The 12825-nt window shown below is 37.7% G+C and overlaps 1 protein-coding gene across 4 annotated transcripts in view; it reads right to left on the bottom strand.

Moving 5' to 3' along the window:
- Nucleotides 1-12825, bottom strand: part of CACNA2D1 (calcium voltage-gated channel auxiliary subunit alpha2delta 1) — a 434233-nt gene that overhangs the window by 227887 nt on the left and 193521 nt on the right. For all 4 annotated transcript variants that reach the window (XM_059817310.1, XM_059817312.1, XM_059817311.1 and 1 more), the window contains exon 4: nt 9846-9905. In XM_059817310.1, coding sequence (XP_059673293.1) covers nt 9846-9905 — 60 coding nt within the window. The remainder of the gene's footprint in view (nt 1-9845; nt 9906-12825) is intronic.

Raw genomic sequence — 12825 nt, 5'->3', positions numbered from 1 at the left:
TAGTCATATTTATATTTATTATTCATACTTTCAAGACAGTTACAGTACACAGTGCTTCAGTGCAGTATAATTTGGGACTACCAAATGGGAAAATGAAAATAGAATGATAGTGTTTTCCATAAACACATACAATACAGGCAGTCATAGAGTTGGCCTAGAGCTCTCAAGACTTGCTAAATCCTAACATCCCTCCAATGAGACCTAGAGCTGTTTGTGTGTTTATTTATACAGCCCTCATTTGCTCATAGCTGATAGCAAAAAGGAACTGGAGCAAAGTAAACAAATGCTTAACAGCCCACATTTCTGGTCAAATCAGGTAGATTTTTTTTTATTGTTTCTTTGCATGATGTAGAAGAATGTTGGCATATTACTGATATTGAAGAGTCCCTCTGCTCTGTGTTATGTACATCTTTTGCTTTATGGGAAGCCTACAGAAATATCTGCCACTACATCATAATTTTCAGGACATAAAAGAGTCACAATTTCACCTTTTGTTTAAATTCTAATGAGAATTACACTATAGTTAAGGTATGGAAGGATAAGAACTCCCAAGTCCCTTGAGCAAAATGCAGCTCTTAATAATAGGCTTGTCCAGTACTCCCAGAACATTTTAAAGTCAATGCAGAATGAAACTCCGATTAAAATTTCTATTGTATTTCAACTGCAAAATACTACAGACATCAAACGTTTTCTGTTTTCAACTACTGCATAAGCCACTGTTCTTGGAATATCAGTTCTTGGTAGTATACTTTAAGTACATAATGTTTGGAAAATCCCTTTTTTTTTTTATTTTCTTAAGCCATTAGGCTTTGTGTCCTTTTTTTTTTTTTTTTTTTTGGCATGGTATTTCATGGCATCTCTGAGGCCTACAAACTTCTAAATAATACAAACTTTTAAATAAATAAACCCTCCAACTTCCAGGTTAGCTCGTTTTCCTCTTTCTAAAGATGATGAGTTGTGACAAAGACAGCCTGAATTTTCAAGTAGTATCTTATGAGAATCCCATGACAAAAGAACAAGGTAAGCTATCAAGACCTGCATGACTCCTGGGGTTTTGTCATTTGAAAAAATAGAAGAAAATGGAGTGCAGAAAAACACAAATACCTCTACCCACAAAAATCCAAGCAACTCCTCTCAGAATTTCAGAAAGGCTCTATTTTTAATATGAAAAAGTATGCGTAGTCCTAAGCCCATATCTATATATTGCCAGTATTTGCCCCTTTTGACAGGAAACATTTTAAAAATATTTTGGGTCTAATTTGCTTTTTAAAAAAACCTTCAAGGTTTGCTGTTATGAATGGCATTCCTTCTCTGAAGCAAGAATCAAAACTTTCTAATATTTTCTGAATTTCTCAATCTTTTAGAAGTTTGCCTCCATTATGAAAAGCTGTATTTCAATGTTACTGTCTTACTCCATTGATTAACTCTTTGTGCATATTCAGTTATATCACGTTTTTTTTCTCTTAATTGAAAAAAAAGACCTTCTGTCCTCGTATTACTATTTCAAAACCAGCAGAGTTAAGTAGGTTAATACTCCTTTTTCCACAAACATTGGCACATTTCCTAAATTCAATGTAAAAAAGGGTCAGGGTAACATGAATGTAGTGGGCAACGGGGGAGATGAATTTGCCTAGGAGATGATGGAAACAGAGGAAACTAGTTAGTTCCTAGTTATACTGGCACGATTGAATGGAGAAAGACACTGTTAGTTTTGAACTGAAAATATTTGGTAAAGAAGCTTACACACAAAATAAATAGCATCCTTTAAGTCTATTTCTAATTGATTTTACTGATTCACCAAAGATAGTAAAGCAATGCTAAGAATTACTTATCACAGATTTAATTTAGCAACTGAATCTGAAAGTGAAAGGTAAAAAAAAAAACAACTAATTAGCGTCATCTGTATTACAAGTTCAATGAACTCTTAGAAAATATGCACAACAGCAGCCTGCAGAAAGCTTTTCTTAACATATCATGCTCCTCTATTGTAAACTAAAGAACCTACAGGGTGTTAATAAATTGAGTACAGTAGTACATCTTGCTTTTAATAAGATGTTTGCTCAGAAAGCACATGAAAGGATCATTCAAAACGAAGGCGATAATGTGTATGTATGGTGTCTTAATAATGAGAAATTACACCTTTCCTTTCTTCTTTCCCAGCTCCCTGCCTCAACCCCTTTTTCAGAAGCTGCACAGTTTTTAAATGAGTTGCTTGGTCTATAAGCGAAAAGAGTATTAGATGTCTTTTAACATATTTGATTTTTCAGAGAATATGGAATGCTTGAAAGATTCAACAATGATTGAAGGTGTTTCTTCACTTCACTCTAAAAGCTTTTTTGGCAAGATCCCGACTGGTGAAGCACTTTGCTGCCCAGATGAATTCTTGCAATGATTTATACTCAATGTAAGCACATTAAGAGATGACAAATAACCAAAGTCTAAAGACCAAAAAGATATAGCAGAAAAGCTAGATCTGCTATAGTTACACATTTAAGATCCCTGCATATATATAATCTTGATTCCGATTATAAAGCTACTGTTTGCCACCTTATCAACTTCCTAATTGGTTTAAAATTCCTAAAGTGTGAAAAAATATATAAATCAAGGATTAAAAATGTGATTACAAATGTGTTCAAATGATTAATTACACTAACACTTATATTGGGGTTATCCTTATATAGGATCACATTAGAACTTATACAATGGAGCAAAAGCATGGAAGAGCTCTCCTATGGCAGCCCAGATTTTAGAGGAATTCTACGATTTCTAGACTCAAAACTCACCTGAGAGAGTCTAGGAAGTTATAAAACTCCAGGCAAGCTAGCAAGAGACATTACGCTTAAAAAGTTTTCTAATGACCTGGAATTTTTTTGCCTTTAGGACATATTTCTTATACCTAACTAGTGCCTCCTATAAATTTGTAAACCAGAAGGCATCGTTAAGACTTTGTGAAAATAAGAATCTGACCATTAGGGGCAGGGTGCTGGGGATGGACAAGTGGACAGTGGGATCCTGTTCCTGGTAGGGAATGCCAGACAAATTCTGCACTCATCTGGTGAAGCCTATGTCACATGTCTCCAAAGAGACTTCAGCAGGGACGTGTTCACAGTGAACTTCTTACATTAAGATGAATCTCTTCCTACTCATTACAGAGGTCTTAGGTGAGAATGCTTCAAATGCTGGAACTGCTGCATCTCCTGCCTCCTTTTGAGAAAGCACTACTGGAAAACTTGCAAAAAATGCCCGTTCTTGCAATACTCAAAGTGCATTTTTCTGAACGAAAAAGGTGTAAGTGATTCAATAAGCAGAGACACCCCTGAAACCACCTGGTTTCAGTAAATATGATTCATTCTTATTTCCTCTGCACCTCACCGTCCTACCACTCCCAGTGCACACACAGAGCTCTGTCCCCTGAGTAGAGAGATGTCAAAGGGCAAACAATTAATGACAGAAAAAAGGTGATTTCACTCCTTTCGGTGAGATATTTAAATTATACACAAATGAAAGCTATATGTCACAGAAATGAAGGTGGCACACAGCCCTTCAGAGAATAAAATGTTACCCTCCCTAAAACCTTGACCTTCTGCCTGTCAATTTAAATCACTCATTTGGCATATTTTTTTTCCAAATCACATTTGCTTTAGAAGTGTAAGGCCTTATCCAAAATGTCAAAAATCAATGGAAGATTTATTTTACGCAGTTTTGGATGAGAGCATTGTGTAAAGATACAGACAGCTTTGATACGTTGCCCATGTTTAGTGTTGTTAAAACTTTCACAAAATTATGAAGTATATAGACTTTACTGGGAAAGTATCCCACACCTATTCCGTGCCTGTGGGAACTGGTTCCCTGTACCCCAGGTCTGGAGCCAATTCTAAACAGTATCGTGCTCTTTGCACCCAAGAGGACTATCAGAGGTACAAGCCATGACAGAGCTGTATCCTCCCTCTCTGATGACCTGAGAGAAAAAGTATTCTAGTTTGTTTTCTTCACAGAGTTTTCCCCCTTTCAAAAGACAAAGTATGTCTAGTAAACTGCCTCTTTAGAATGAAGCAGTATTAAAGCTGAAAGTTTGGTGTTTTGTTTGTTTGTTTTCCAGCTGAGGCTTTAAGATGCTATGTTTTAGCATTGTTGTAACATCCACAATAAACTTCAGACAGTCATGAAAACTAAAATCTTCAATCTTCAGGAGGTGTCAAGCACAGAGAGATGCCTACTTCTGCTCTGCTTTTGCAGGTCACCTCTTGGATCAACTCTTGTGATGTGAAACTTGTTTTATCTCAGTTATCCTTTTTATCTGCCATTTCTTTGCTGAGCAGCTTTTCACTACAGTTTTATGCAGCCAGTATTTCTACCAGAATAAAAAATCATAATTCCAAAGTAGTATTTCCATGACTTTTTGTCTTTACTTTTAAGACCAGCTGATACATAAACACCAGCCTACACATTATCATCACAGCAAATGCTGTCTCAGGAATGCCAGGACTCAGAAAATCATCATTTACAGAGAAGAATATAAAATGACACTACTGGTTAAAAGATAAGGCATATTGAAAGTATTTTTCATGTGGCACTTTAATGTGATAATTAATTCCTAAAAGTCTGAGTTTCAGACCTCATATAAATAAGTGGATGCTAATAGGCCATCCGTAAAGACTCCCCTTGTTAAAATACAAATGAGATATCCCTTATGTTTACACATGTGTAAGTACAATTAACATTGCAACCCAACTGGAAACAAAATTGCTTTAGTTAACCAACCATTGCAAGGCAATCAAATGTGGTATAAAATGTAATTGTAGAAGACCCATTTGGGGAATAATAGCAATTATTTCATAAACAATTCTCCCCTCCTTCTTCCAATTCACATATAATTTTTTTCATGCTTCTCTATGCCAGAAAAATAATTGGACCATCACAAGGGTAAAAACTACCCCCCTTGCACTCTGCAGCATACAAGAAAATTCAAACTGACAAGGCTGTTTCATTTAGAAATATTGGTTTGTACCTCTGATTTGTAACTGCATTAATCTAAAAACATTTAAATAGGTTTTATTTCCCCAGCTGTACATGCAGCTAGGGAATTGGGCAATACTAATGGAGTAGGAAGCAGAGAATGGCATTTCTTTATTTGCCTGAAGCTGAGCGCTTTGGATTTGCCTTCATAAACTTCATAAATATTCTCTAAAGACTTAATAGTTTTCTAACAGGTAAGTAGAATTTTAGGACTGTAGAAGCAAACTGCAGTTCAGATATTTTAATTGACTTTGTGCTTAATCAGGCAACAACAATCCAATATTAATGATTTTTTTTTCCTTTTTTACTCAGAAGACATTCAGTATTCTTAATTATTATTATTAATTAATATTCCTTTGAATAATTTTGCACTTTTTAGTAAATTAATTTGTAATTCTGAATTATTTTGATATTTAATTATCAATGCAAAATACCAAAATCTGTTATGATCTTTATTTCTGTCACTCAGCTAAAAAGTAATGGTAAATATGTAAGATACATGCCCTTAAATAATTTTAGATTTTTATTTTTGCTCTTGAAACATTCAATATACACCTGACAAGTGTTCATTCATTAATAAAAAGAATATATAGAGCCCCCAGAGTCAATCTGTGTATTTAGAAAGCTATGCAAGGTGACAGAAGGATAGAAATATGAAAATACTTTAGCTAACACCATATATTCACTGTTCAGTAAGTTGCTAGGTCACAGCTTCCCGGGTTCATATTAATATCAATCTGAGATTTTATGTTCACGGCTATTTTTGGTTTTGGTAAACATGAACAGATTACTTCAGACTAAACCAAAATAAAATCTAAAAATTCTTAAACTTTGGTAAAGGTTCCTTTAACCGTTGATCCTGGCAAGATCGTGGAGCAGATCCTCCTGGAAACTATGCTAAGGCACATGGAGGACAGGGAGGTGATTCGAGACAGCCAACATGGCTTCACTAAGGGCAAATTGCGCCCTTAGTAGGTAGGGCTACAAATTTGGTAGCCTTCTAAGATGCAGTTATAGCATAAGGGAAGAGTGACTGACATCATCTACGTGGACTTGTGCAAAGCATTTGATGCTGTCCCACACAACATCCTTGTCTCTAAAATGGAGACACGTGGACTTGATGAGTGGACCACTAGGTGGAGAAGGAATTGGCTGGATCGTCGCACTCAAAGAGTTGCAGTCAGTGGTTTGATATCCGGGTGGAGACCAGTGACGAGTGGTGTCCCTCAGGGGTCTGTGTTGGGACCAGTATTACTTAACATCTTCGTCAGGGACATGGACAGTGGGATTGAGTGCACCCTCAGAAAGTTTGTGGATGACACCAAGCTGAGTGGTGTGGTTGATACTCTAGAAGGAAGGGATGCCATCCAGAGGGACCTTGACAAGCTAGAGGTGGGCCCACGTGAACCTTGTGAAGTTCAACAAGGCCAAGTGCAAGGTGCTGCATGTGGATTGGGGCAATCCCAAACACGGATACAGGCTGGGCAATGAGTGGATTGAGAGCAGCCCTGTGGAGAAGGACTTGGGGATACTGGTGGATGAAAAACTGAATATAAGCCAGCAATGGGCGCTAGCAGCCCAGAAAGCCAACTGCATCCTGGGCTGCATTAAGCGTGACCAGCAGGTAGAGGGAGGTGATTCTCCTCTTCTACTCGGCTCTCCTGAGACCCCACCTGGAGTACTGTGTCCAGCTCTGCAGCCCCCAGCATCAGACAGACATGGACCTGCTCGAGTGGGTCCAGAGGAGGGTCACGAAGATGATCAGGGGGCTGGAGCACCTCCTCTGTGAAGACAGGCTGAGAGAGTTAGGGTTGTTCAGTTTGGAGAAGAGAAGGCTCTGGGGAGACCTTATAGCAGCCTTCCAGTACTTAAAGGAGGCCTACAGGAAAGATGGGGAGGGACTCTTTCAGGGAGTGTAGGACAAGGGGTAATGGTTTTAAACTGCAAGAGGGTAGATTTAGATCAGATATTAGGAAGAAATTCTTTACTGTGAAGGTGATGAGACACTGGAACAGGTTGCCCCAGAGAAGTTGTGGATGCCCCCTCCTAAGTAGTGTTCAAGGCCAGGTTGGATGAGGCTTTGAGCGACCTGTTCTAGTGGAAAGTGTCCCTGCCCATGGCAAGGGGGGGTGGAACTAGATAATCTTTGAGGTCCCTTCCAACCCAAACCATTCTATGATTCTATGATTTATCAAAAAGTCAAAACTTAAATTTTCACTTTTGTTTTTCTTTGCTTGGTCTTCTTGAAGTAGCTGGAATTTAATATACTATAGTACTAGAAATATTGGAAAAAATTCTACTCTCATTCAATTACAAATAGTAGGGAAAAGATGTGGTTCTGTATTTCTATCAATGGTTTAGTCCTAAATTTTTTTCTACAAGGCAAGCAAATTCTCTCCTTTAGACAGTTCTGACAGTCTTTACATAAAATTATTAGCTGAAATAGCAAAAATGAGGCTGTGGGACCAAATCTGGATTTTCAAGGATTTTCCCTGTACTAGCTAATTTCGAAAGACCGTATCTGAGGATGCTGATTTTTTGTTATACTGCAACATTAACCTGCAAATAAAATCTAAAAATCTTTAATGCTTACACACTTCTTTTGCTGCAAACTGTGCAATAAACATTCATATTTTGAATAAGGTGTTAGAACAGGCACTCCGGCAGTCTTTTGATTGACACATCCCTTGTAGCTCTGTATAGGTCTTGGTATTATAGTCAGCCCTCTTTGCCCTTCCTCTTTTGGATTTGTTCCACTGAAGTCAGCCCATATATACTTCCCCAGAAGGAATGTTTGTGATATTTTCTCCTTAAAACTCCATAGGCCATTATTCAACTGCAATCTGGCTGTCAAGGACGTTGCTGATCGTGAGCTCATTAGAAGCAGAAATAGATTGTCCCAAAGAGTTTCTTTCTAGAGTGACTCATGTGCAATGCTGCTGGAAGGGCTTTCATCACCCAAAACCAAATCCTGGAGAAGAAATAAACCTCATAAACCAAAGCATGATGAAGTCCATTCATAATGCTATCAGAAGTGCTTTAAGAACCCTCATCTGCAGAAAGCTTTACAGTATATCTTCTATTTTCCATCACAGCCATTAGGAGAATGAATCTTCCAGTGAAAATTAAGTTTATCAGAAAGATCTGTGTGCAAACTAATTTGAGCAGGCATTTTCTAAAAAGTAGGCCAGAAGAGAAGAAAGATTACTTCTGGCAAAAATGGAACAAATTAAATTATAAGAGGCTTAATACATTTATTTGAAATTTAATTGCATAACCTAATGTCAAGGTTATTATATGGTGCCCACTGTTCTCATCTGAATTCAAAACAGTAAAGCACAAGTTCAGTTTGCAGTTACTTTATTATAAATCCAACCGCATTTTTTTAAATTTTATTCTGACCATAGTCTTTGCCTGAGCCACAACAGTAATATAAAATCACATTTCAAAATTACTTCGAGATGTCTCCTTGGCAATGAGTTCTGATAAGACCAGAAGCCTCTTTGGTATGACTGACTTCTACTGCAAGTAAAGGGCAAAAAGAAAACCAAAAGCTGAGACAGTGTTGTTGATGTGATACCAGTGTGTACAGTAAGAAGCAAAACGATCAGAAAGAGCATCTGAATGTATTCACACTGTTCTGCACTGAGTCCATCAAACCTGCAGGTGTTGTTTTCTATTCAAAACAGAGACAGATTAGCAGAAAAGGTCGCTGTAGCATTCTCATTATTGCATCCCTATGGAATATGCATTCTGTCTTTTACCGTGTATTAGAAGCTCTGCCTGTGCAGAGAGCACACTTAAAAGCATTCAGGCTGTGTCCAGACCCTCTTTGCACTCCTAAAAGCCAGTTACTCTTATCTAAATTATTTGCCCTGACATTAGGGGTTTTGGTTGGTTGGTTGGTTGTTTTCAGTACTCCACCTTCAAGTGTCTGAGGAACACCAGATCAGAAAGGACATTATAGAAAGCCGTTGCGCATTTAACTGTGTACCACTATGAGCCTAGCGGATGTGCAAACACAGTCTAGGTTTGTAGCAGCACCGTGTAAAAGTACCATCTGCTTTTATTTCTGAAGGAAAAGATAATGAAGGCATAATAAATGACTTTGACACTTAGCAGGGAACTGTAGCCTAAAATTAACAGGCTTGTAATCATGCAGCACAACATTAATTTTGCTTGATTGGTAATAAAGAATTAATGTTGTACATTTCACAATCATCCCACTTGTTTTTCAGTAAACTCTGAAATGATTGAAGAAGATAGCTTAGTGTTTGACCAGGTTAGGGTCTCTTTTAGTATTACTAGAATATTGAAGAGAAAAGATGTAGTTATTAAACTATAGAAAAGGATTCTAAAAAAGTAGTCTATGACTCTCAATATAAACAGTCATGTAGATAACCACATCCTTCTGTATTAAGCTTTTTCTTGCTTTTATCCACCACATAAGCAAAAACAACCTGTAAAAATCTTTTCTATGATTCTGTTTCAGTGCTTGGAGTAGCACCCTTCTAGCTGCTAGCAACCGTCACTCAGATGTCTTCTCTGCAATCATTCCTTGCATGTCAAAACAAATAGATGTCTTGTGTATACCTCAGAGCTACATCACTGCGTCTGCGAAGCTCCCTATGAGCTTCTGAAGTGAAAAGTCCACTTTATTCTCTAGACACCCAGACTGAGACTCTATTTATTGAAAAAAATAAAATGCCCATTCATAGTCAGTGACTCCTTCCATGGTGGATATATAAACAACATGTTTGTAAGAATATAGTTAACAATTCAAAGAAGAAAAATCCAAAAAGGTTAAAAGGAGAAAAACTGAAACTTACCCCAAATTCATCCCTCCACTGATGTGATGCTTGGTACTTCTCTGCTTCTTTAGCGAGGCGCTGAAGACCAAAGAAAGAGAGGACATACATTTTAGTCTTTACTGATTCTTCACACAGCAAAGTCTTTCTTTTTTAATTTCTTCATATACATGTTTTCTCTATATAGTTTTCTATATATCTATGTACTTATTTGAAATTTATGTATATTTGAGTAAAGATGCACCACATCTTCTAAAATTGTTATTTTATGTATTGCTTACTTAAGTACTGTAATCACACATTAGATAGCTTAACCCTAACACCAATGTCTTTAAGAAGTTCTAGTTAAGTTCAAAATCCATCAATATCCTTCTGAAAATACTTTCTCCTTGCCTTATACGTATTAATCTAATCTACCATCCAATGACAAGTATTTATTAGAATCTTAAACCACTGTATTATAGATATTCATTTCTCCACTGAATTATTTAACTTAAATTATAGCAAGTACTGACATCCCCTGTGATTATTAGGGACCCATAAAAACTCAGTAGTTTGGACTAGCTGTACTCTGGTCCCACAGACTGAATACGCATTAGCAATTGGAGAGTATCAGGCATGCTCCTAGAGGGCATTTTTCCCATTTACATGAATTTGAAAGAAATCCAGTTTGTCCACGTAGCCCCACAAGAAGCAAAGCACAGCGCACAGGAATGATCAGATGATCCTCTTGCACATCAGTCTCTTGTATAGACACATCCATTGGGTTGGTGACGTGTCCCTCCTCATACAAAATTATAAGTCTTTGAAAAAAAGCTGTTTGTACACACTTATGAGGAGTTTACTACAACTCTGCATATGAAAGTTGCCAAGTGTAATGCGTGTTCTCCAGCTGAGCTGCACACAGCATCCCTAGTGCCGGCAGCCCTGGAAGCAAGCACCCATCCTGAAAGCAAGCAAGCTTACTCCAAAGAAGCTGCTACCTGATGTGAATGTAGTTCCCATGGACTCAGCCATGTCCTAATTGTTGAGTGACTTAATTTGAGAACTAAATTATTGTACAGCCCAATAAAAAATTTAGCAACTGTTTCTGGGAAGTCATGGTCCCTTCCGAACAGAAATAGCCTGGCTACATCCATCAGATGATAACTAGGGATGAAAACGCTTTACTGCGTAACAACATGTGCACAGTAAGCCTGATGATTTTAATATTCAGACCAATTCCCACACAACATGAACTGGTGGTCTAAGTCATATTTTCAGTTGAGTCAACTGTCAGTTCTTTCTAATAACCAAAAGGAATATGACCAGAAAGCTCACATAAGCTTGGAATTGCAGAGATGGTGCTGTCAGAACCTCACCTCAGCCCCAGTCTGGGAGAGCAACCGCGATGTTATCCAGTCCCCCGTGGGCAGTCCCTCTCCCCCCCCAACAACTATCAGGATGATAAATTTCACAAAGCAAAACTTAGGGTCTTTTCCTTTCTTTTACATTTGCAATCATCCTATAGAAACAAAAAAAAACCCAACAAACCTGTGTGCTCTGCTGCCAGAAAACGTGTCCCTACTCATTTGGTTTATTGTCAACTCAAATGATTTGTAGCTAATAGAAAGCTACTAGCATCTTACAGGCATTGCCAACTGGAGGTACCCTCCAGAGTAGCCAAGTACCACATTTACAAAAGAAAAACTATGACATAATTTGATGCATTACACTAGGAAAACGCACAGTACAACTGTCCCTTGACCGCACTGGAAAACCACCCCAGATACCTGCAATATTTTCAGTTTTCTGGTAATGTATTAGAAAATTTTGTCCATCTAATTTCTTCACTCACTGTAGCCAGTTCTGCAACTAAATTTGTCCTATCCTCTGATGAGTTCAAGCTGATTAAGTCACGTTTCACCAGATGTAGCAAAGCAACATATGACACATACTACACATGTAAATAGCTGCAGTTGACACTGCCCTCAGATTTCCCTCACAATCTGCTTTGTTACCTTAAGGTACCCAGTGAACTGCACTTGTTTTCTACAACAGACAGTAGAACCCAAATGCACAAACTGATAAATGGATTATGAAGAGAAATGCATAATGAGCAGTAACATTACTACAAATTTCACATGGAAAGAGCTGGAGCCACACCTGAAATTCCTCAGCTTCATAAAAAGTTGATAGATTCTTCAGCTAACCTCTACTATAAAGCAAAAAAGCTAAAAGCAAATTTAAAAAGTAAAAGGTTTTGTTTGGTGGTTGGTTGTCAGTTTTGAGGGGGTTTTTTTGGGGGCGGGGTTGGTCTCAAATGGAGAAAAAAAGAATATTTCCCACCAAATTCTTCTCCTTGAAGAATTTTTCTGTGAGGTTTAAGTTAGAACCCATCCTAACTGTCTAAATAACCTGGTAAATAACACTATGCACAATTTCAACAACTCTTTATATCTTAAAATAGCTTCCAAAATGAGAAGTTGTCATTTGAGGTATGTGTACAGAGCATAAGGTTAAAGGTTGTTAAAGGTAGTCAAGCTCATACGAAAGCACAAGCAATCAGTTACAATGATGACCTATGAGAAAACGGCTGTGTTCCTTGACTCAACCAAACCAAAACCCACACATGACCACGAGCCAGGCCTCTGATTACCCAGCTCATCTCCAGCAGAACATTTTACCAACGTTTATGTGCAGGCTATCATAAGGACACAGATCATGCAAGGAGTTCATTTTTAAGAAGCAGGTGTTTTTTCAAAAGATATGGGTTGACTGATAGGAAGTCTGTGCATGCAAAAACCAGAATCATTCTCTCCTGTGTAACACCTTTGATATTTTTAGGAAAGATAAAGGAAGAGTATTCAAAATAAATTACGAAAAAAGTAAAAAGTATTTTATGAAGCCAAGGGGTTCTGAGAATTTCCTCATTTCTATGCAAGGAGAAATGTTACTGCTACAGCAACATGGAGTCTAATGACTGAGATGCTTACCCTTCCACAGAGAGTGCTTTGTTAAG

Source organism: Gavia stellata, chromosome 4 (genome assembly GCF_030936135.1).
Source record: "Gavia stellata isolate bGavSte3 chromosome 4, bGavSte3.hap2, whole genome shotgun sequence".
NCBI classification, from domain to species: domain Eukaryota; kingdom Metazoa; phylum Chordata; class Aves; order Gaviiformes; family Gaviidae; genus Gavia; species Gavia stellata.
Note: the sequence above shows the minus strand (reverse complement) of the source record. Positions and strands in the feature narration are given on the sequence as shown.